The 24,011-nt window shown below is 36.2% G+C and overlaps 1 protein-coding gene, 6 non-coding genes and 1 pseudogene across 17 annotated transcripts in view; all 8 read left to right on the forward strand.

Moving 5' to 3' along the window:
• The window catches only part of LOC101856973 (serine/threonine-protein kinase MRCK alpha), a 72,409-nt gene that overhangs the window by 8,902 nt on the left and 39,496 nt on the right, over nucleotides 1-24,011 (forward strand). For all 11 annotated transcript variants that reach the window (XM_035971028.1, XM_035971030.1, XM_035971029.1 and 8 more), the window contains exons 2-23: nucleotides 840-1,093; nucleotides 1,601-1,692; nucleotides 3,065-3,148; nucleotides 4,239-4,334; nucleotides 5,000-5,299; nucleotides 5,568-5,711; nucleotides 6,345-6,510; nucleotides 7,924-8,006; nucleotides 8,735-8,814; nucleotides 9,452-9,591; nucleotides 11,411-11,539; nucleotides 12,166-12,281; nucleotides 12,991-13,097; nucleotides 14,142-14,277; nucleotides 14,797-14,969; nucleotides 15,449-15,743; nucleotides 15,994-16,118; nucleotides 17,282-17,384; nucleotides 18,705-18,856; nucleotides 19,987-20,090; nucleotides 20,341-20,414; nucleotides 20,742-21,031. In XM_035971028.1, coding sequence (XP_035826921.1) covers nucleotides 895-1,093; nucleotides 1,601-1,692; nucleotides 3,065-3,148; nucleotides 4,239-4,334; nucleotides 5,000-5,299; nucleotides 5,568-5,711; nucleotides 6,345-6,510; nucleotides 7,924-8,006; nucleotides 8,735-8,814; nucleotides 9,452-9,591; nucleotides 11,411-11,539; nucleotides 12,166-12,281; nucleotides 12,991-13,097; nucleotides 14,142-14,277; nucleotides 14,797-14,969; nucleotides 15,449-15,743; nucleotides 15,994-16,118; nucleotides 17,282-17,384; nucleotides 18,705-18,856; nucleotides 19,987-20,090; nucleotides 20,341-20,414; nucleotides 20,742-21,031 — 3,188 coding nt within the window. In that variant the 5' untranslated portion in view covers nucleotides 840-894. The remainder of the gene's footprint in view (nucleotides 1-839; nucleotides 1,094-1,600; nucleotides 1,693-3,064; nucleotides 3,149-4,238; nucleotides 4,335-4,999; nucleotides 5,300-5,567; nucleotides 5,712-6,344; nucleotides 6,511-7,923; nucleotides 8,007-8,734; nucleotides 8,815-9,451; nucleotides 9,592-11,410; nucleotides 11,540-12,165; nucleotides 12,282-12,990; nucleotides 13,098-14,141; nucleotides 14,278-14,796; nucleotides 14,970-15,448; nucleotides 15,744-15,993; nucleotides 16,119-17,281; nucleotides 17,385-18,704; nucleotides 18,857-19,986; nucleotides 20,091-20,340; nucleotides 20,415-20,741; nucleotides 21,032-24,011) is intronic.
• Nucleotides 16,268-16,336, forward strand: LOC118478085. The gene has a single exon (XR_004858797.1). It is a non-coding gene; the product is annotated as a small nucleolar RNA U54 (small nucleolar RNA).
• On the forward strand, nucleotides 19,472-19,539 carry LOC118478092. The gene has a single exon (XR_004858804.1). It is a non-coding gene; the product is annotated as a small nucleolar RNA U54 (small nucleolar RNA).
• Nucleotides 21,514-21,582, forward strand: LOC118478090. Its single transcript, XR_004858802.1, has one exon. It is a non-coding gene; the product is annotated as a small nucleolar RNA U54 (small nucleolar RNA).
• Nucleotides 22,128-22,200, forward strand: LOC118478083 (annotated as a pseudogene).
• On the forward strand, nucleotides 22,656-22,724 carry LOC118478091. The gene has a single exon (XR_004858803.1). It is a non-coding gene; the product is annotated as a small nucleolar RNA U54 (small nucleolar RNA).
• Nucleotides 23,177-23,244, forward strand: LOC118478076. The gene has a single exon (XR_004858789.1). It is a non-coding gene; the product is annotated as a small nucleolar RNA U54 (small nucleolar RNA).
• LOC118478084 lies at nucleotides 23,648-23,716 on the forward strand. The gene has a single exon (XR_004858796.1). It is a non-coding gene; the product is annotated as a small nucleolar RNA U54 (small nucleolar RNA).

Genomic DNA, 24,011 nt, shown 5'->3' on the forward strand with positions numbered 1-24,011 from the left:
GTTGACACCCACCCCTTGGCGCTCATATGACCTTATGCAGTTGCGAGTGCCGTAAAACCTCTATAAAAAATAAAAAATAAAAAAAAATCTTTGACTCCTATAACCAAATTGTGCTGCGAGTGCCATTAATTTCATTAAACTGACTAAAACTAAACTAAAACTTAAAAGGAGAGCTTAGAGATCCTCCTATGGGAGATAAGACCAAGCTTATCAGGACTTTCTTTAGCAACAGATCCACCAATATTTATGTTGATATGGATATGAAAGTGAACAATGTTGTGTCAAATAAATTTGTTTTCCTGTCCTTAAATAGTTGACAATTATGTGTTTTTGATTAAAACTGCACTTCTTGGGGACATGGATACCGATATTGTACACTTAACTTTTACTCACATTGGACTTATCTGCATGTTAGTTTTGCCCATCTGGTTTAGTTTGGTCCTTAACTGCATACCTCTGGCCAGCGGCTTGCAGTCAGAACCGTTGTGCTGGTGAGGTACTGGCAGTGGTCCGTGCATCTCTTTACAATGACTTTGGTGTCAAATTACTGATTACTTTTCGACATTTGCCGAAAACAGGTCTCTTTTACTGGGAGTTCATTCATGAGATGAAGGACTATCAAAATAGTTTCACTTATTTTGATTTAATCAGTCTAGTGACATGTGTCACTTTTACATTTTGCTCCAAAAGAGGGCCCTGGCATAGTGGGTTTACACCCTCCCTCCCGAGATTTCATAAAGAGTTAAAGAATAATATATGGCTGTCCATTTTTCATAATCATTTTTATGAACGGTGTAATTCTTTTGATATTATATAACCCTTTTTAATTTGCCTCTCAGATGCAGATCCTTACAAGCCTGAGACAGAGTTGTCTGCAGAAGTAGCTATCAGGGAATGGAGAAAAGTGACAGGACTATGTCAGCAGAGGAGCGGATTATACAGTTGGAGAGACTTTTCTTGAATGGTGTTTCTAAATCAAGTGGGCAAGCAGTCAGTGTTGAAACCCTTCTTGATGCTCTGCTGGTCCTGTATGATGAGTGCAATAGTGCTGCGCTGCGCAGAGAGAAAAATATCAGTGAATTTGTGGAGTTTGGTAAGAATCCAATCCAAAGGAGGATATGTTTACTCTAACTATTTTAGTGGTTTATTGTTTTGATGCTGATGATGTGGTCGTGTGGTTTTTAAAACTGTGCTTTGCTGTATAATCCTGTTTGAGATAAAGTGGCAAAAGTTAATGTTTGAAGTGACCGAATCTTCTTGCTCATGAGTTTGCGCATGTTTACAAACACTTCTTATTCTTTTCATATGATTTTATAATGGATGTTCACGAGTTCAGTTGGGGATGAGATGGGCCAGATTTTGTTATCAAAGATTAAGTTGGGTTAAAAGAGTGCAGCAGTGTCTTAAAAAATTTATTTGTTTTTGGTTGGGAGCCTGTATAGCTTGTTTTCTATATTTGCAATCTTTTAAGTTGGCAACATTGTCTTCTGTAAGTAAGACTGTGTTTTAGTTACTCTACTGTCTGGAGTTTATGCCTTCAGCATTTCAGGAAGATTTTGTTGTGTCTTTTAACATACATGTATTTTCTGTCTCCTTACAGCCCGTCCGGTTACAACAAATGTGCGTCAGAAGCGTCTTCAACGAGATGACTTTGAAACACTCAAGATTATTGGACGTGGGGCCTTTGGAGAGGTATTTCATCTTATATGAATCAGAGAGCTGTTTATTCGACTTACAATCATTTGTAATGCACTTGAGCCTGAGCCATTTTTAGCCCAACAAACACTGCAGTCTGATTGTGTTTTCACGTATCGAAATGATAAGCCCCAAATGACTCTAAGCTATCACATTAAAGAATTGCAAAAGGAAAAAAAAACTGCACTCTAAGAATGGGAAGACTGATTCAATAGTTTTTATTTTATCAATATTTTGAAATGGCAGAGTGGGGGTTTCGCAAAAAAATTTTTCCACCCTCTTTGTATGCAGAAAATTATTGTAATGCCTGAAATAAACAGCACAATGAGTTAATTTTACTTCTGTGTGTTCTGAAGTAACACAGAAACTACTTTCAAACAATTAATTATCTCTGTATTTGAGCTTGATGTTGAAGAACATAAAACATGACTTTGAACGAGCAGATATTCTAATTCCTACTTTCACTTTCGTCCTGTTGTTCATGATCTGAACTACAGTGCCTATCAGTAGATTGAGTGGCTTCTGGCTTCTGGTGTGTATAATGGGTCATTGTTAGTTATAGCTTTGAGTTCACTATCAGAACTTGCAAACCTTTCAAATAAGTTCTATTTATGCACTTTAGAAGCAAAGATCACAACTGCAGTGGTGTTTGCTTCAGTTCACAGAGCTCTATGGCAATTCGGGGGGGGGGGGGGGGGGGGGGGGGGGGGGATTTTCTTAATCTGTCTAAGCTAAAAAAAAATATATAATAAAACTTCATTAAACTTTTAACGAAATGACACCTATGGGTAGGCTGCAGGCTGGCCACTTCCCATAGCTTGCAGGGGGAAAACACCAAAGGTATTTATCATTAATGCCCTCCCTGCGTATACGGAGGATCAGTCTCCTGTAAGTGCTCAGGAAGTGTTGTGAATTAACCCTATCCGTACGCACTGGGGTCATTTTGTACATTTTAGAATACTTCAAGTGCGAAGATCTTTTTGAAACTTTCAGTATTTCTCAAAAAATGGTGATTTTACTTACATTCATTAAAGAGCTTTAAGCTCTTCCTTTCAGTCGACTGAAGGGAAGATAGGTGTATGTTTAGGAAATTTCTTTCAAAAACTTTCTTGGAATGATTTTTTCCCCCTTATTTTCTTTGTTTCTTCTGAAAATGACAATATAAGACAAGGTTTATGCAGTGACTTCGATTTGTCATGACTTTCCAAAAACTGATGAATATGACCTGTCGTGTGGCCACATCATGTTTTTTTCCCTTGATTCTTTGTGTTTTCCCTGCTGCTAACAGGTTACTATTGTTGTTTTTTTTGCAGTACACAAAGTAAATTTGTGAGTATAATTTTTCTCATCTTCTTTTTTTTGTTTTCAGGTGGCTGTGGTCAAAGAAAAGTCGTCTGAAAATGTGTATGCAATGAAAATCTTGAACAAATGGGAGATGCTGAAACGGGCTGAGGTAATATTTTTAGATGGCTGACGTGCCTTTATTTATTAATTTGTTTGATTGATAATGTGAGAAGAGGTAATCTTTTGGACCTGTAAATGCTTCAGGGTGTGGGTTAAGTGCCTGCCTGTCTCATGGTAGTATAATACATTGTATAATGTCGGTCCCAGATGAAAGTTTTACCTGTCATGTAAAATCAACAGTTTTTATTTTACAGACATAAAATTTAGTACATACCTACAGAAACATGTCTTCTATTCAACATAATGACCGTTGATTTGAATGCTTTATCTCCCCCCCCCCCCCCCCCCAACGCTGTACACACACTCACACATATACACCTACTACACAGATCTTCCTGGTTTTTTTTTTACTCGACAATGAGATAAGCCAGTGAAGACTTTTTTTGTCATCATGTTTTTGTTTATGTTACTGTTATACTTGACTACAACCCTTGTCCTTGATACCCCAGGGAAGAAGACTATCCATGGCAATGTTATAGACTTTTCACCCTGATTACTTATCTTTTATTTGTTGGTTATGAAAAAGTATTCTGGTGGATGGGCAGCCCGGTATGATTCTTCAAAAAATGGTCCATTTATACAGTACCTGGTGGACAAATAGATGTGTGCAGCACTCTCAATCTTCCCTATGCTCATCAGTCAGCTGATAAAGAACCCATTTTTCAAAAAGCGTTTTGTTTTTAAGATCTTCCCGTGAGAATTCTATGAATTATCGTCTCTGGCCAAACAACTTCCGCCATAAATCTCACTTTTTTCACCTGTCTTCTTCAATAGATGTTTGAACCTTCAAAATAATTTGTGGGCAAACCCCCAAAATAAGGCGTCATCATGACAGTTTTTGGGTGGCAGAGTGCTGTAAAAATTGGTGTAGAGATTATACACATGTTGAAATAATGGGATGTTAAATTTCATAGTGTTTACTTGAAAAGCGAGTTAGGTATAGGACAGGGAAATTGTCTTCTGGGACAGACCTCATACTTCTTGTTGTTGAGCTCTTTTTTAGTAACCCATTTTTAGAATTATGAATATTTTCACGTCTACATGAAGGAATAATTCTTATCGATTGTTTTTGTTCGCAGACTGCATGCTTCAAGGAGGAGCGGGATGTGCTGGTCTATGGAGACAGGAGGTGGATCACCAACCTTCACTATGCGTTTCAGGATGACAATTACCTGGTGGGTTTTTGTGATGTGTAGTTACAAATTTTCCCCTCATAAACAAAGCTTAATTGTTTCCTCGGAAATTTTAATGACTGCTGGCGTAGATTGTTTAAGTGAATTGACGTATGTCTTGCGTGTTGCTGTTGAGTTCTCTGTCTTTGGTCAGTGTGTTTGAGTTTTGATTGTCATAGAAGATATTTCATGTCTTAGTGGTATTTCATGTCTTAGTGGTTGGTTGGCGGGTGCTCTGGTGTGGTCAAACATCTATCGTACTTATCTCCCCTTCTACTTTTTTATGTTTGTTGCTCTCTTGTAACACCTCTAATCTTCTGGCGCTCATATGACCTTGTGCAGTTGCGAGGGCCGTAAAACCTCTACTAAAACTAAAAAACATCATGTTTTAGTCTTCTGGTTGAATTGAATTGTGCAGATCAGCTCACACTATTATTATTGTCAGTCAGAGTGAGCTGCAAATGTGCTTACGTTTACATTTTAAAATATTGAAGGTGTGACAAAGTAGCATTGAAACAACACGAAATAAAGTAAAAGCCGCTCAAAAATAGGGGCTTGGAATGCTTCAGAAGGATTCATATGTGTATGAAAGCAACGTGGTATGTCATAGTACACAATTTGTAGTGTTTTATTGTCTCATTCAGGTCAGTGCCTTTCCTTTTTTACAGTATCTAGTGATGGACTACTATTGTGGCGGTGACCTGCTGACTCTCCTGAGCAAGTTCGAAGACAGGCTACCGGAGGACATGTGCAAGTTTTACATAGCAGAGATGGTGCTGGCCATTAACTCTCTACATGAACTCCATTATGTGCATAGAGATATCAAGCCGGACAATGTATTGCTTGATCGCAGTGGTCACATTGTTTTGGCGGACTTTGGGTCTTGTTTGAAACTCATGGAAGATGGCACTGTGCGGTCCTCTGTAGCTGTGGGAACACCGGATTACATATCTCCAGAGATTCTTCGGGTAAGAGTCTGTTTTTGTGAGTTAGTGTTTGTTTTTCAGTGCAGTTCATATTTGATGTTGAAGGGTGTATATGCTTTTTGCCTTGATATGATAGTGTGCAGTTTGGTAACCTTACTGTCTTCTCCATTCTCATTTTCCGTAATGTGTATTTCTTGCTCTTCATTACATATTGAAATATAATAGTGTATCTGTTCCATAGTTATCTGCTTTAAACATGCCTGTTCGTATTGATATCCTCATGTGTTAATTTTATTGGTGTTGGTTTCAGGCGATGGAAGATGGACATGGCTGTTATGGACCAGAGTGTGACTGGTGGTCTCTTGGTGTCTGCATGTATGAAATGCTGTATGGGGAGACGCCTTTCTATGCTGAGTCTTTAGTGGAGACCTATGGCAAAATTATGAACCATCAGGTGTGTTGTGTTTCATGTCCTTGTTCTTTGGACCTTTTACAATGGACAGAATTATTTGATATGGCTGAAGAAAGTGGAAAACTGGGCCATCTTTAGTTTGTTTTTGGTGTCAGTACTACTTCAGCTACTCATTAATGTTTCTCTTCTTGGTGCAATGTTGAAGGAAGGTGAGGTCTTTTAAGTTTTCATTTTATGATAAAAACTACATATATAGTTCTTGAACTTTTTTTTTCTGAAGTGAAAGCCTTTTGACAGTATATTTTTCTTGAGATGTGGAGTTAGATAAGAAATCTCTTCAAGGAAGGTCTGGCTTGAATGAAAAGTATTCATCTGTCTTTGCATAAACCAGGCACACGCGATGCTTTCTTAGTGCTTTTTAAAATTATTTGTAGATTCTGTCTCTTGTTGTGAGTAAGTGTTCTTGTTTTCATGTGTTTCAAACCTATGATCTTTACTGATGTTTCAATTATATGCATATTATATTATAACTTTTAATTTTTATACAGATTCATTGAAAAAGAGCTAATTCTGTATTGTTGGGTACCTTTTTTTTAACATTATGAGTTTGTATGCTTATGGCACATGTTTCAAGTTAATTTTCTTAATGGGTTTTTTTTTTTTTAAAATCCTCAGACAAGATTTGAGTTTCCCACTGATGCAGATGATGTGTCTACGGAAGCCCAGGATCTGATAAAAAGGTTGATTTGTACTCCAAATGACAGATTTGGAAAAAACGGGTTGGAGGATTTCAAAGCTCACACCTGGTTCTCTCAAATTGATTGGGATAATATACGAGACAGTAAGTGATACTCATTTCCATGCTGTAAATTGTTTCAAGTTGTTTAATGTGCTGTGTTTGACAGCGAATGCAAAGCTCAATGGTCAATCTCTGTATCAGCTTTACTGGTATTTTTTATCAAATCAGTACTTTTGTGCTTCCAGATTTGCTTTCCTTCACACATATCTGGAAGAAAAAGGAATGGAGCAATGATGAGTCTTTATCAATTGCGCTATGATAATCTAGACTGATTATAGACAGCAGTTTCTGAGCTCCAATATAATGTATCTAAGGTATTTCCATGGACTGATTTTACTACGTTACTTAATTTGTTTTTTGTTTTTTTCAATGTTTTTACACTGCTTGGTTGAAGCAAGTTTAAAAAATGATTTACGCTTTCTTTCTTGTACTTTGAGGACAGATTTGATTCATGTAAATTTTCAGTTGAGGAGGTGATTATATTCTCTTGGTAAAAAATTTGGTGTGAAAGTATAATAATATATGTGAGTCATCATAGTGAAATCAGGCGCTGGTCAAAATAATTAAATCAAAGGAAGTGTCATTTTTGTGGTCGTGCAATTTATAAAAGAATTTTCTTTTTTTTTTGGCTCGACACCTTTTATGTCCATTTACAATTACATAACTGCGTGGGTTTTACTGATTCCACCACATTTTGACACATATGCGAAAAATAATATTAATAATATATTTAATAATATTGATATATTTACTTTTCGTATAAGATATTAAAAGAAGTGTTTGAATCATACTTTTTATAGTTTCCTTTTTAGTAAGTAAAAAAAACAACCGTTATTGTATTTCAACATTATAAAAAAAACCCTGGTGTAAAGGTGTTAAATTGTAGCCCTGCTTTGTGAATAGAAACAGTTACAGATAATTATTTGCAGTCAAATTTTTACCACCTATTTGAGTTCAGGGAACCTTTAAAAATCCCAGGTTTATATAGGCCTGAAGTAACAAATGCAACTGAAAAGTGCTCAGAGCCTCTGTACTTTAATCGGGGTTGAGCGCTATATAAATGTCATTTATTCATTTATTATTAGGCATCAAATTTTGGTGTTGAAGATACAGATTTCAAATACACCGTAAGATTCATTACTTTTCTCTTTAGTTACAACAGTTATATGTTTCTCACTCTCTACCTCTCTTGAAATAGTAAGAGCACTATTGTTCATCTGTTTACCACAGTTCTGTGAAGTAGGTACAGTGCTTTCATGGCTATATCAGAGCAATGAGGAAAATGTAATGTTCTGTGAATTCTGTGATCTTTGAATCGCTATTCTGAGCTCTGGCTTTAATGTATTTTATCCTAAAAAAAAAAGATTTTCACCACCTGTTTTTAGTTCAGGGAATCTTAAAAAAACCCAGGTGTATATACATATATAATATGTGTTGTTTTTTTCCCTTTTTCAGTGGATCCACCCTATAGGCCTGAAGTAACAAGTGCAACTGATACGTCAAATTTTGATGTTGAAGATACAGATTTCAAACACACTGTAAGATTCACTACTTTTCTCTTTAGTTACAACAACTATCATATGTGAGGTGGGCGATGAAATGAGTTACTTCTCACAATCCACAAATGTAGATATTGGCCAAAAATACACACTTATGTCAAATTTGTAGATTTTCTATTGATGCTACATTCTTAAAGTATAACATGCATTTCATTATTTCATACTTATAAATTGTATAAACTTCACCCAATGAGCATGATGTAGACTTCCATAGAGGGCTCGAATATGAGAAGTAACTCATTTTGTCTGCATGCGTCACATATGTCTCACCCCCTACCTCTCTTGAAATAGTAAGAGCACTATTGTTCATCTGTTTACCACAGTTCTGTGAAGTAGGTACAGTGCTTTCATGGCTGTATCAGAGCAATGAGGAAAATCTAATGTTCTGTGAATTCTATGATCTTTGAATCGCTATTCTGAGCTCTGGCTTCAATGTATTTTATCCTTTTTTATAAAAAGAAAAGGTTTTTACCACCTGTTTGAGTTCAGGGAATCTTTAAAAATCCCAGGTGTATATACATATATATAATATGTGGGTTTTCCCCCTCTTTTCAGTGGATCCACCCTATATGCCTTCAATATATTTTTTAATACTTTTTTTTAGATATAGATTTTTTTTTCTTCAGATCGATAATTTCCATTCTGAAGATTTAAAAAAATGAGTTACCCAATAAATAAAAAACTATTATTTCGTCTTTTTTCTTCAGGACACTGTTCCTCCCACATCCCATGCCACATTTAAAGGTCATCATCTTCCTTTTGTTGGATTTACTTTCACCAAGGACTGGTAAGTTGGCTATAACATTTTTTTCTTTTGCCTCATGCTTCTTTTGTAAATGTCACTTACAAAGTATTTGTTACGGAAAGAATATCTTGGAGCAATGAAGAGTAAATCAATTGCGCTATGATAGAATGAACTGATTATTGTTGTTTTATGTTTCTGAGCTCCAGTCTCATATATGTTAATGTGAGCCCTCTTTTGTGGATATATATAGAATCTGGTAAATATTTGTGGTTGAAAGAAGTGTTTATACTTTATTCTTCCCCAGCTATGTATTTGGCCAGCAAATTATATTTTCTAGTGTTTTGATCTTTTTAAGTTTTAATGGACGTGTATCGCTTACTATGTTGACTGCCTTGCTGTATCAGACTTTCAGCTAAGAGCAGTGTTTTCAGGATGATGCCGGCATTCTGCTTTTTTTAAGTCCACTGTGACTGTGGGTCACATAAAAAAGTTGGCAGAATCCGGTGACATTTTTTTCTCCCTCATTTGTGAACTGTTAGGTAACTGGTAAGCCATCTTTGTGTGTTTTTTTTGTGTTCTAGTGTTTAAACGTCATTTGTTTTAGAGGGATTTTGAAACGAACTTGTATGAAGTATTAGTGCCAATTAATCTCTGTATATATTGTTTTTTTTTCTTTCAGCAAATTATCTGATTTAAGCAGACTCTTCCCAAATGAAGAAGAAAACGAAGACAAGCGCAGTGATGTTCAGAGCGAGATTTTCGAACGCAAGATCAAAGGTCTAGAGAAAGAAAACAAAGAACTGAATCGAAGGATTCAAGGTAATTATGTTGTAATACTTCTGCATATGAAAGTGTATTGCGCTTCTTTCCTTGACAAACTCTCCCCCCTTAAATTAATGCAAAGTTGTCAATTTTTTTAATATCGTGGTTTTGTTCATGTTCTTGCAATTTTGCAGGCTTCTGCAAAGGGTGAAGAATCATATTGGATCCTAAAATATCAGAATTTAATTGGTGTGGGAAGTTAACAATATAAGCAAAAAATCATGGCACTTCAATGAGCCAGTCTGAATTAAAAGAACACTGCATTTGAAGGAGGATATCGTTACATTTCTTCGGAGCAATGAGGAGACAATTGCGCAATGATCCATTGTGAACAATGATTACCAATACGCTATACTCAGCTCCTTCTATTTTGATATTTTAAAAATGAAATGCTGTCAGCTGTCAAAATGACATTCATAGAGACTATGAGTCAGGGCAATGAAATGTGCATTTCGGTACTGATACGTTATCTGCATCTGCGGTTTATTGGTAAAGTTCTTCATCTTATTACATGCGAAAACTCTTTCATAGAAAAGTACTTTATTTAGTGTGTTTGTCTTTCTGTTTGGGATGCTATAGCTCACTTAGCCAAGCTTGGCCCTGGCAGGCAGAATAGAAGCAGTCTGCCTTGTAAGTGATCATAATTGTTTTTTTGAGTCTTGAATAAGAGGGGACAGTTCTAGAAACACGTAATTTAAATGTTTTCATTTTTCTTGACATTCACACTGGACATGGCAAATTTATTTCCTGCTAAAATCATGACAAAATACAGCCTAACATTTTTCCTACCATGGGCGGCTCTCGGATGTGGCCTCGCTGGACCGAGAGCTACAAAATATGGCTCGAGTAGCTCGCTGTCTATTCCAATCCAGTAACGAAAAGATCGGAAATTCTCGGCCGATCCATGTTTTCGAAATAATAGAAAAGACTTCCTGTTAGCAGATATGAAAGAAAATGTAGCACTGACAGACAATTTTGAGTCATTTCAGCGCTTTTTTCTGTCCCTTTCGACACGTAAAAATTAAAAGAAAAGTGCTGCCCTGACTTAAATATGTGTTTTGTATTTTCACTTCTATAATAGGTACACATACATAAGTCTCAGCATTTCTTTGCATTACGTGAGACAACCTACCTGGGAAATTTGAATGATGCTGTTTTTGTACTTTTTTAGTTATGACCTTTCAAAGCTGGAAAATGGTTGGATTTCATATGACCCCTTTGATATTGCATAATCACTTTTAGAAACCCCAAATATAATTGGAATAAATCTTCAATATTGTACCACCACCTGATAGATTATTTTTTAACTTTCAGTTTGATGGGCCATACGATATGGTTTACGTGTGTTTAGTTGGATGTTTTGACATTTTCCTGTGGTGGGTAGGGGTGTAAAAATAGGTCGGGGAAAAGCCCATGGCCAGTGGTGAATTTTGGTCTGGTAGGAAAAGAGTTAAGAAAAAGCTCAAAGTATAAAGATCACACACGGTAGACCCAATTTGAACTATGGAAAGCAGTGAAGTTTTTAAATTGGGTATAATTACATTATCTAATGGAGCAATGAGGAGACAATTGCGCAATGATCACAAAATTATGATTACCTATACGCTATACTGAGCTCCTTTTTGGTGATTGGTAGTCATTTAGTTTTTGTCAAATTTTGTTTTTAAAAAGCCGAAATCACAATTTACGTGCACCTATTCAGTTTTTTTGTGTAATGCAGTAGCATATTTCATTCTGATTTTCAAAATAATTTTGTATAGCATTTCAAGCAGTGGTCCTCTTTGGGTTTGATGGATTAGTTATCTTCCATTTTCAGAATCCACGGCCACTATTGTACAGCTGCAGAATGCAGAAGTGAATGGGATTGGAGCTGCTTCTGGTGCTGATGAGGCAGAGACACGGCAGCTAAAAGAGGAGGTTGCTGTTTTACATAGAGTGATAGCAGGTAAGTGTTCCTTCATAATTTATTAACAATGAAATAACCTGGATGTAGAAAGTAATGTCTTAAGATTTTTCTATGAAAAAAAATTAACTTCAGTTCCCTTGGCTGCAAAGTGACAAAATATTTAAAGGATGTCATATTTTATTTTGGAGGAGCTATGAAGAGACAATTGCGCAATGATCACATAATAATGATAACCTATACGCTATACTGAGCTCCGTCTGAAATGGAATTTCATTTTTTTTGTACGTGAAGATTATGGTTTAACTGCTAGTGTGACTCCGTATGGTTTAACTGCTAGTGTGACTCTGTCGTCTCATACTTTAGTGAGGTGGCGGCAAGTAAAGTTTTTGGTTTGAGTTTGTTGCTACCCTTGGATCTGTACCCAGAGGGTTGGTGTTTATTAAAAAGCTTTTAAAAGCTCATTTTGGTGAAAACGGGGGGGGGGGGGGATGTTCACTTTCAGTCCTGTTTCTCATCTAGAGAGTGGTAAAAGTAATACCAGTATGAAGTTCTTCAAATGAAACTTTCTCAACTAAGCTTGGATAGCAGTTTGGCTTTGTCACGTTTAAACAGAATATATCTAGGGTGAGCTTGCAGTATTTATCTGACTCCAAATTATCTTTCAGAATCTCAGTCTGAAGTTAGCACTTTGGAACAAGAGTTGAAGAGGTCAAGTGAAGTTGTGTTAGACTTGGAGAGGAGGCTTCGACTTTCAGAAGATGAAAAAACTGCTTTTGAAAAGGTATGTGAGTTTAGTGGAAGCTGCTGTTCTGTTTCGAGTTTTTTTTAATGTCTGTTAATTTTTCCTTTACCTAATGGTCTTTGAAAAATACTTTTTGTAGCTCGATTAGTCATGCTCTGAATGATTTTTTAAATTCAGAGAGGCATTGAAAGTTGAGCAGTATTTTTCATAATGGAACTCATCTGTGTAATGTTAAAAATAAGTGATATTTAAGCTTAGTTTGTATAGGTGTTTAGTATTTATGAGAATTTTGACTGACTGAATGTCGCTGATTTGTATCAGATTTTGTGATATGGAATCAGGTACTCGTCAATATGTGGGCATATGGAGCTATTAGTGTTACGTTAAGTTGATTTTTATTTTTTAAAAATCCGCATCTTAAATAGAAATGGAGATATTTGTGATTGTTGGAGGTAGGAGTCGCCTGATGTTAGAGGTAGAATTAGCGAAAAAATGACCGTCAAAATTTGGTGACTTCTAAAGCTTCAGTGTTTTTGGAAACTGCAAATTAAAATTTTTTGTGTGTGTTTAATCGTTTTTCAGTTAAATTCACATGGGTGTTTTTCAAGTGGGTATAAAAGGAGCTGAGCTTAAAAATTGAAAATTTTATGAAAATTGTCCAATGGATGAGAAAATGTCTTTCTACGATTTGATTATTTTGATGAATGCTTGATTTCACCACATTGCCACACTTTAACTTTTCTTTCAGGAACTGCAAGAGTGGAGGGACAAGTACAAGTCTCAAGCGAGAGAGCTGAAGGAGGCTCTGAATAAGCAGAAGCTTGCAATGGAACAATACACAGATATTAATGACCAGTAAGTTGCTGTAGCATGATTTATAAGTTTTCTGGTAAGTGTTTTTCGGCACTCTCAACTGCATGAGGTCATATGAGCACGTGGGACGTACCAAACATTTTCAATTGGTAGGAAATTAAAAATTTTGCACCGGTAGCAGCCAAAGCCTACTCTTATCGATTTTGGACCCCCAAGGGATCTTTAACATGCGCAACTTGCACCCGGGACCTCAGAGATTTTTCGCCCTTGGTCGAGAAGGCTTGGTGTAGATCGTTCCTACCAGAAGATCAGGGGTGTGGCTGAAAGACAGCAGTAAGAAGGAGTCAAGGAGTTGCAGTTGAAAGGCTGCAGAAAGGGTCGGGAGCCCAGTGGAATGGGCAAAGAGGGTGAGGGGGTGGGGGAAAAAGTGGAGACGAAAGCAGACGACAGAATATTGCAAGAGAGCAGTTTTTTGTTCTTCTCAATTAATGAAATTGTCACTTTGAGCTTTGGGACTTGGAACCCTTTGCTTAGAATAGATTTAGCGTTACACAAAGTGTTTTATTTTAATTTAAAATAGTGTCATGGATTTAGTTATCTTGTTTCATTTGGCCAGTGATTTATGTTGTTATTATGATCAATGTACACATGAATTTTTGTAGAGCTTTCAGGTTTTTAAAATTTCCATTTATCTGATTTATGGAAGTTTGAGTTTGAAATCTATGGTGCTCTTGAACTTTTGTTATTTTTTCAAGAATCTTTTCTTCTGTGGAGTACAGTCTTGTAAAATGACTTCGAGACAATGTTCAAAAGGACAGGTTCTGTTACTAAGGAGATTGAAGTAAATCTGATTATAAGCTGTAATTGAATCAGTACTTGGGATGCAGCTCCCGTGATTTGGGTTTGAAGTTTGCTGATGCTGGGGTTTGTTAGTTGTACCCAAGATCAGTAAAAAATTAGGTTAAGTGTGTTGTATGTGGCTCGGGAGTATTTTCAGAATATTGAACCTCTAACAGCAGTTCTTATTTCCAGTTGATGGAGTGTAGAATACGTGAACTTCAATGTTTGTTTTTTAATTTTCAACAGGCTGATGAAACTTCAGTCAAAAGTGAAGGAGTTGACAAGAGAGGTGAGGAACAAGGAAGAGGAGATCGAAGATCAAAGGAGAATGATTGACTCTCTCAAGTCTGAGAAAAGAAAAGGCGAAAAGACCATTAATGAGGTACGGTTTCCACCATGTAATATGTATGTTAGTAGCAGAGTGATTATTTACAAGCGTGTGTTAATGAAAATTAAGACAAGATTTTTGTGTTAATAAGAAATGTGGAATTCAGTAAAAGATGGTAGTAGCACTTTTCTTGGCATTTATTGGTTTATGTGTCATAGATGATGCTTTGTTATATTTCATAACATGCTTTAGAATCTGGATGGTGTTTTTCAGGGTTTTTTTATAAACCGTTATTCCTGTTATTTTCATTAGAAGAACAGTTATCATTCAAAGCATTTTTGTTTTGTTTTTCCACGTGATAGTTGTGTCTATTAATAGCCTTCTTGTTCGCAAATGCAATTTAGTAAATTTTCAGATATTTTCACAAAATCCCAGTTGCATCCCTGATTTGAATGTTGTATAAGTTGTCCAGAACAGAGGCTGTAGTTTTCTCTGTCAGCTTAGAGTGAGCAGTGTGGCTTAGAGTTGGAAAGTTAAGAAGCTTTGATGTCAACTTCTCCATTCTTCTAACAGCTGCAAAATCATCTGGACGAGGCCCGCTCTGAGTCTGGCAAGGAGAGACGTCTTAGAGAACGTGCAGAGCAGTATGCTCAAGATCTGGAGGTGGAGATGGAAAGCATCAAGAGGAAGCAAATGGGGAGGACAGCTGGTGCCAATGTGGTGGAGCTCACACAAGAAGTCTCTAGGTAAGTTTTTGGTGTGGATGCTTTGAAGATTGACTTGTTTTCTTGACATCAGTAGACTTTTGACGAGGTAAATTAAACTCACCCATAAGAATTTTTATTTACTGTGTTTTTCGATACATACTATGCAAACAGTGGCACACAATTCCAAGTTCCAACCTACTTCAAATTTTGTCTAATGTCTCAATGCTGATGCTGATCCCCATTTTTGGCTCAAGCTGATTTGTTTTGCTGAGTGGTGCCCTTCAGTGAAGATTTGGGTCTAAAAACTGTTGCCTTGGCATTGCTATATTTTTGTCGAACATGCATTATTAAATTCTATGTGGTTTCGTTAACTAATCTGATTACTCTTTGCTTGTGAATTGATTTCCTGTACACTGCTCAGTGTAAGTGAGTGTAGATGATTGAATAGCATGGTTATGTATGTTTATAGTTAGTGCAGCGTGATTTGTCAATGCCACCTTCCTATTGGTTCTTCACAGACTTAAAGCGGAGATTGAGAAGAAGGAATCGGAACACGAGGATAGAGTATCCCGGCTGTCTTCCAAACATGGCTGTGAATTGAATGAGGTGAAGTTCCAGCTGAAAGATACCGAAACGAAGCGATCGGACCTGGCAGATGAAGTGGCTAGAATGCAGGCCAAGCTTACAGAGCAGCAGAACTCTAAGGAGCTCCAGGAGCAGATCAGCACCCTCCAGCAGCAAATCGAGACTTCAGACCACAAGGTCAAGGCACTCACAGAAGATAACGAAAGAATGCAAGAGGAGTCGTCTTCTGTAAGTATCTTTGTGGTTGTGTGTGGTTTATGTAAAAAATTAGGCGTGCCTTGTGAACTTTAGTACGTTTTTTTGTTTTATCTTATGCAGTCTGCAGATGTCTCTTTAGAGGTATATTTTTGATGATGAAAAGAGTTCAGTTAGTATTTGCAATTTTTGTTCATGTTTGACTCGCTATCTAGTTTGAAATTTGGTAATTTTCTTCTGTTACACAGCATTTAATGTTGATATTTTTTCTTTTACTTTTCAGCAATCAAACAGGATTGACAGTCTAATGAGAGAACGCAGTCAGATGGAAGATGAAATCAGGGATATTTATGATAAACGAGAATCTGTTGCACAGTGGGAAGCCCAGATATCGGAAATTATCAAATGGTAATTTTTTAGATTAACATAGGTTGCCACATAAGTGTACTTATTGTCGCCTGAGAACTATTTTGTCCGAAGTGCCTCTTTACTTAAGCTCTGATGCGACGTTATGTCACCTTAAAGAATTAATAGTATTTTTGCAAGTTTTAATGCAGGAGCTATGAGGATAGTTTTTATATTGACCAAATAAAAGTGATTGTATTATACGCTATTCTGAGCTCCGAAGGTGTATGAAATGCTAGCTTCTTTGAGAAAATGGTTTTAAACCGGGGTAGACCTCTAGTGGGTTATTTTAGTTAATCTGTGGGGGGGTTTTTTTGGTCAACTTTCCTTCTTTGTTCTTTACTTTATCGTTGGGCCTTGTGTTGTATCGTCTGAAAACCAAATGTGAGGCATAGTGGTGAAATCAGGTGCTCCTCAAAATAATGAAATTGAAGATGTCGACATTTTTATTCCAGTTTGACAATTTTTTTCTACTATTTGTTTTTTAGCTCAACACTTTTTATCTCCATTTTAAAACATATTTCTGTGTGGATTTTACTGAGAAACACTGATTAAAGGCACAAAAAATGTAAATTTTCAGTTTACAAGGACTCTCAAGCTTTTGAAATTTCAAAATCTGGCTGCCATTTTCTTGCTAATTTTACCTCTGAAACCAGGCAACCCCAACCTCTTTCAATTGCAGTTTCTCGACCTCTATTTAAGGAAGGGGTGCAATTTTTTTTCATGAAAAGATGATCAAATGAACAAGCTTTAAGATGATGCCAACAACTTCAGATGACCAAAAATTGACTTTCTTGGTGTGGAGTCTGCTTCTTCGTCCTTTTTCCTATATTATTTTTCTGGCCAAATTATACTCACAGCTTTAACTTCTTTAATTACTTAAAAAGGATTTTGCAGCATCAGTTTCTAGGAACAAATTAAAAATCTTGAGATGCTTGACTGGCAAACATGATCTCTGCTCACTTTTTCCCTTTTTCTTGAAATGTGGCAATTTTTCCAGATTTCAGTCATTGAAAAGCTGGCAGGTCTGGTTTTGACCTTGTTCTTTTCTTGCACTTCCTTCATGTATGTGTATTGCAAATTGTATGAGCAGTGAGCTGCGTATAGCTGATCTTTGTTTGTTATGGAAACCAAAAAGTAACTGTGGTGTGTGTCATTTCCTCCAGGGTAAGTGACGAGAAGGATGCAAGAGGTTATCTTCAGGCACTGGCAACAAAGATGACAGAGGAGCTTGAGAATCTGAAAGTCATGGGAGTTCCAGGAGATGAAGTAAGTGTAAAAGATTCAAAGCTTCTGACGGTCAAGTTATGCATGCGTATTGTTTTATTTTTTAAAAAGAAATGCCTGTATAATTGTTTGTGACCCCTATGGAGGAATGTTTGTCATTTCATGTAAATTTGGTTTTAGTATTGCTACTTCTCTCCATATTGCAACAACAACAAAATTGAATCCAGAGTGATAAAAATTTTGACCAGGATAGTGAGGAACTAGAGAAAATTTTAATATCTCGTTGGTTCTGATTTTAACATGAGTAATGGTCAAATGATGTCTACTTTCCATAATCTCAATAAAAATATGTGGATGGGGTGTGTATTTTTCATACATTGTAGGGATCAGTTGCTAGATGAGGCTTGAATGCTCTTACACTTTTGATGATCTGTTCAGGGCAATGAGGAAGACCTATGTTTCTGTGAATCCTATGATCTTTGAATCGCTATTCTGAGCTCTGATGTAAATTGCCATTTTAGAATGGATTTTAGTTTTATGTTTGTACAACTATTGCTTTATGGTGTTTGTGATGAGTAATCTCAAGGGTAATTGAAGGGGGTGTTCATGGTTAATTTCTTGTAAGTTGGTTGCTGTACTGTCTTTTGTGTTGTTAGTCTAACCGTAATGGCAATTTCTAATTGAAAGTATGTCCCATTGAAACTGAGCTTTATTTTTGGATCAAAACTTTCCATACTTAAGTAATGTTTGTGCATTTTGTTTTTTTAAACTTTTTTTTTCACTGTTCAATTTTGTTGTGCTTTTGAGGTGATTTTTGGGGTTAGGTGTAATTGAGAGAGGTATGCAAAAATGTTATGGCATGGATTTTCTATTATATATATATTGAAAAGAATCTTGGAAACTCTATTTCTCTTACTGAGAGATTCAGTTAATACTGGAACAACAGAACACTGCCATTTTTTATGTCCTAATCAGAGCAATGAGGAAGATCTATATTCTGTGAATCCTGTGATCTTTGAATCGCTATTCTGAGCTCCTGATTTGTGTCGCTGGAATTTTTTTGGGATCCATTTCATATATATGGATTGTTTCATTTGGTGCATAGTCTAAAGTGATTGAAGGGAAGAGGGAGTGAAGGTTGTTGATATTTTGATCTTTTTTGTGATTGAGGGGTTGCACTGAAGTGTTGCAGCACAAACCATATCAGTGACACCTCATCAAATGATTAATTAAATAAAGTGTTTTTTGAAGGAATTTCTGTGTGCTTATTTTTTTATACCAGCGTACGTTTTATTTTTTTAAATGAAAGAACAAAAAACAACTGTTTCCTAACAGAGTTTCTTATTTCCACATCTCTCACAGAGCCGACCCAGGTGGAGGAACAGGAGATCTCAAAAGCTGGACAAGATGGAGTTGCTCACACTTCAGTCTCAACTCAACTCTGAACTGCAGGCCAAGCAACAGATCAGTGCTGAGTTGTCGAGCACCAAAGAGGAACTCATGCTGGCAGAAAGGTAAAGAGCCAACCTGATAACATTTATACTCTCCCTTTCTTCAGATGTTATATGTAACAAAGCTGTGCATGTGATACTTCTGGTTGAGATTTTTATTACAGTAAACATTGTTTATGTATTTTATTAAGAATGGATGTTTTAAACAAGTATCAGTAAAGATTTTTTTTTTCTTTCTATACAGTACGCTTTAACTCCTGTTTGTGGGGCTCTCATGGTCGAGAGGTTTCGGTGTTTGCCTCTCATTCAATAGGTCTCGGGTTCAAATCCAGATAGTGATGGATTATTTTCTGCTCTAAAATTGTCTCTTTTCACCTCCCGTCCTTCTGTAGAGTGTGTCTTAAAATCAGACGATTTTTTTGCAACCTCAGGTACCATAAGACATGCTTCATACAGGATTTTATAACTTCATCACAATAGCTTTGAACAGAATTTTAGTGGAACACTAATGAAAGATTTGAAGTATGTGATAATGATAATGTGCAAATCTTGTAACTATTTATGTTTTGAAGGGGACAGCAACATAACTGAAAATGCTGTCATGGCTAGCCGAAATTGGGTTTCAAAATCATTGAAAAAAATCCTTTGTCACCAAGGGGCTAAGATATATAAATATTGGAGCTATGAGGATATCTTGATATTGATCAATTTGGCATGATTGTATTATACGCTATTCTGAGCTCTGTTGAATGTGTTCCTGGTGTCTCCCCACCATAGGGCCGGGAGGTGGTATTAGAGAGTAGTGTTGTACTTGATCAAAGTAGGCAAACATACAAAAGGGTTTAGAGAGAAGAAACTGAACAGCTGTGGACTGAGACTGAGAGGAATTTCACAGATAATTTTTAGGTGTCATTTTTCTACAAATTTTAGCTTGAAAGGTAAAAACATTTTCATGGGCAGGGGAAACTGCATCTGGGGAATTTTCTTGGTACAAAAAGGGCTAATGCATAGTATTATCAAGATTTTTTAATAGCAATTTTTGGGAAAGTACAGCTAACAAATGATGTCTGGAAACTTCTGTCATCATTTGTTTAATTGAAATCCGTGGTCAGTTCATCCTTGAAGTAGTACTCTGAGTGGACATATGGAGTACAAGGCATTGAATCTACAACATAGTTTTCTTGTCTTTTCAGCAAACTTCAAGACAGCAACAGGAAAGTGGGTGATCTAGAGGAGAGAGTCAAACAGCAAGAAGAGAAGTTGGCAAAGTTCAGTGATCAGAACAGAATTGAAGAATGTAAGTACACGTAACTTCTTTCTTTTTTGTAAAAAATGTGTTAGTGGAGCAGTCGGAAAATATTATGTTTGTGTTAAATCTATCAACCTGTATGCTACTGAGTTCTCTAGGTTTTTAAAAAACTCATTTGGACAGGCATATATGCAAGACATTCTGAAATGTGATATTGTTTTATTTCATAGGCTGAGCATCATGTGAATGCTTGTTTGTAATGACCTCTTCTGTAATAACCTGATCTTTCATTCAACAGGGGAAAGGTCTGGTGGAAAGAGTTCCTCCTCAATACTGGAATACCTCAATGATCGTTACTCACTGATGCCAGATGTAAGTAAAATGTTCAACTGTTGTTGACTTTCATGAAATGTTGTAGTTCTTCCCATTCAAGCTTTAATTTGTGATATTTTCTTATGTTATGGTTGTTATTTTATGTGTTGAGTTTCAATTGGCTTAAAGGGCTATTTTGGTATGTGAACATAATATATACAAAGCTCGTGGCTAGAGTGACTGTTGGTTTTCTTGGGATTAAATGAAGGAAGTGTATGAATATTGTGTGAATGTCAATGTTGTGTGCATATGTCTGAAATATACCTTCTGATCCCGTCATTGGGTTGGACTTGGTGCCTATTTATTTCTTTTTCCTTCTGTTAACAGCAAATGTCAAATGACAGTGAACGAGAGGATGACAGCGAAGCGGACAACACATCGCGGACTGACTCGCGGACAGACTCTCGCTCCGACATCCGTGGAGGCAGCGACACTCCGGAGTCATCGTCCTTCCCCCGCGATGTCCACTTCACCCAGCCCTACGAGCCAGTGTACGAACCCCCCTGGGGCGGCAACAAAGCCGGGAGCCCCGGCCAGCGCCGTGCGTCGCCACAGGCGGGAAACACTGGTGCTAGAGAGCCAAACTCTCCCAAGTCTCCACATGCCAAAACTCACAGGTTTGTACATATGGTCATCATATTTCTCCCCCCCCCAGCTGACCTTGTAGTTTTGCTAACATAATTACGTACAAGCTTTTTTTTTTTTTTTTGCTTTTGCTTTAAAAGAAATTATTTGTTTCTCTTTTATAAAAAGAATTGCTTCTCAATTATTCAGGTCCTGCCGTGTGCTGTGTGTCTGTTGTGTTAGAATGATTTCCCTTCACTTATATGAATGACAAGACACTTTTACACAGTTTTTCCCATCCAGGTGCTAATTGGGATACAGATTATCCAGTTTAAAAGACTTTCCATCTCATAAGGTGGTAATTTTTTGTAAAAAAATACATCGCTCACATTTGCAGGTGAAAGGGGCTACATATCATGAAGATGGAAAACATTTGTTGAGATATTTACTTCGAACTGATTGTGAAATATTGATGAGTGAAACAGGTTTTACATGTCCTAAACTTGTACTTTGCTCACAGACTTTATAGGTATGGGAGCTGTGAGGATAACTTTAATATTGATCTGTTTGAAGTGATTGTAATATACGCTATTCTGAGCTCCTGTTTAGCTGCCCTCTAAATTTTCTAAATTTTGTCCATTGGGGCAAAAAACATGTACACTATATTTGCTCCTATTTATTAAATGTCAATAGAAAGTGGCTTTTTTTAGATATAAATCACATTCTGTGAACAATGAGAAATGATATTCTGAAGGTTTTACAGTATTCAGCACCTTTTTCTTTTTGCAAATTGCATAGTGAAATGATTGCAGTGGTGGCCATGAAATGCTTTCAGGAAAAATGTACCTTGCTTGTATTCACCTTGATAAAGGTTGTTCAGAATCTTTGTGCATAACTTCGCAAGGGAATTTTCTTTGATTATAAGCTATAAGGTCTTAATTTTTTTTTTAAAAAGGGAATTTTTTGTTTTGTTCTCACAATGTTGCTGTCTTTTTTACCATAAAATAGTTATCAAATTAATTTTCTCTGAAAGTTTTTACCAATAAGCAAACTAGCTTAAAGCATTGTGGTGCTATTTTTTCCGAAATGATAAACTCTACTGCTAAATTGTAGGTCAGTTTGTACAGACATCTCTGAAGTTGAGGAATCTGGGAGCTGTGAGGATACTCTGCTCTTGATCAATTTGAAGTGATTGTTTTATACGCTATTCTGAGCCCCAGCTAGTTATGTTCCGTTATTTATTGATGTAAGTAAATTCCATCTTTGTCAGAGGTCACATGCCTGCTATAGTTTAAAGTTAATGAACTGCAGTCCGTAATAATTCGAAAGGTCAGTGTCATTTGCATTATTTTTTAAATTTCCCTTTGTAGGTTGATTTATCAGTGAAAAAATGAAATTGTTAAAAAAATGGTGATATTATGGAACTGATTTGTTCTCATTGTTTAAAAAAACCAAAAAAACTCCCATCAGGTTTTCTTTGGTTATGAGCTTTCAACACCTTCTTAAACACTTAAAATTCACATTCCTGAAAAATCACAATTTGTTGTAGCTATTAAAATCTTAGTCGCACTCTTTTTTGTATGTCTCTTTGTCCCATCGCTAAGCTATGTCTTCCTTTAATATGTGAGAAGGTTACTTGGATTTTAATCTCTTTGTTTACCATTCAAGGAATCATGGGAGTTATGAGGATAACTTTGATATTGATCAGCTTGAAGTGATTGTAATATACGCTATTCTGAGCTCTTTGATCCATAATACTAAGTCTTTAAAAAAAGGACCCACTTAAAAGGCTTTAACTCAGTTATCTTGTACTTAACTGTGTGGTTAAAACAGCGAAAATTAATAATGTATCTCCTTCCTGTTGCAACTTGTAATGAAATTAAATACGCTGAGAAAAGGTTATAGTAATGTCAAATTTCAGTGACAGTCTTATGAGCTGCCATTAGATTTTAGAAAAAAGGGAGGGAAAACTTTTTGTAACAATCACCAGGTAGAAATAATATTGCCATATTTTCTAAAAGAAGTATTAGCTAGATTAATTTTCTCTCTAATGTTGTCTATGTGGAATGAAACGAGTTCAAGATTGCATTCCACAGTTAATTATAGTGCCGTAAAAAAAAAAAAATAAAAAATATATTGGACACATAAGCTTCTTCATATGTCATTTTGTCAGACTTCCATAGATATATGAGATATGGGAGCTATGAGGACACTATGATATTGATCAATTTGAAGTGATTGTATTATACGCTATTCTGAGCCCCATCTTGTTAAGTTCCATTATGGATGTCGGTTCTTTTCTTTGTTTGAGAGCCACATGCTTGCGGTAGGTTGAAGTTATTGAAATACTTTCTGCAACAATGCATAAGATCAGAGTAACTTTCAATAGATTTTGTCATTTCCATTTTAGAGGTGTTTTAGCAGTCAAAAAACAGGAAAGATAATATGTTTTTGCCATTAATAAAGCTAAGCTGGTGGTCTTTGCTTTTAAGCTTACAACTTCCTGGTACAGTTTTTAAAAAAGATGATAATCTTACAATTACACAAGTTGATATTCCATAGATGATATATCCATGTCATCTTAAAGTTAGTTAGAACGTCATCCAAACTTTGTACTATATTAAGGCTTCTTGACATGCATGACTTGGCTACATGGATTTTAGTCATGAGAGCTATGAGGATAACTTTGATATTGATCAGCTTGAAGTGATTTTAATATACGCTATTCTGAGCTCTTTCTTCATATTGCTTCTCTGTTGGGTTGAAAGCGAAAATCATTCACTCGTCTTCTTCTTATTGCAGTGTGGAAAGAAATGAAACACTTTGGTAGAAAGTTATGGTAGCTCTATGCCTTTGCTTTCTTAAATTGCCAAGATTCTTTATCTTTACAAAGGGAATTTTGTTTGACAGCATTATGAGCTTTCTTTAGATATAATTGTTACAGAAAGTAGTTAAAAAACTTCAACCTACCACAAGCATGTAGCTCTCGAACAAAGAAAAAATGGAGGTGCTCTTTTGTGGTAACTAAATAGA

The sequence above is a fragment of the Aplysia californica genome, unplaced genomic scaffold (genome assembly GCF_000002075.1).
Source record: "Aplysia californica isolate F4 #8 unplaced genomic scaffold, AplCal3.0 scaffold00363, whole genome shotgun sequence".
Taxonomy (NCBI): domain Eukaryota; kingdom Metazoa; phylum Mollusca; class Gastropoda; order Aplysiida; family Aplysiidae; genus Aplysia; species Aplysia californica.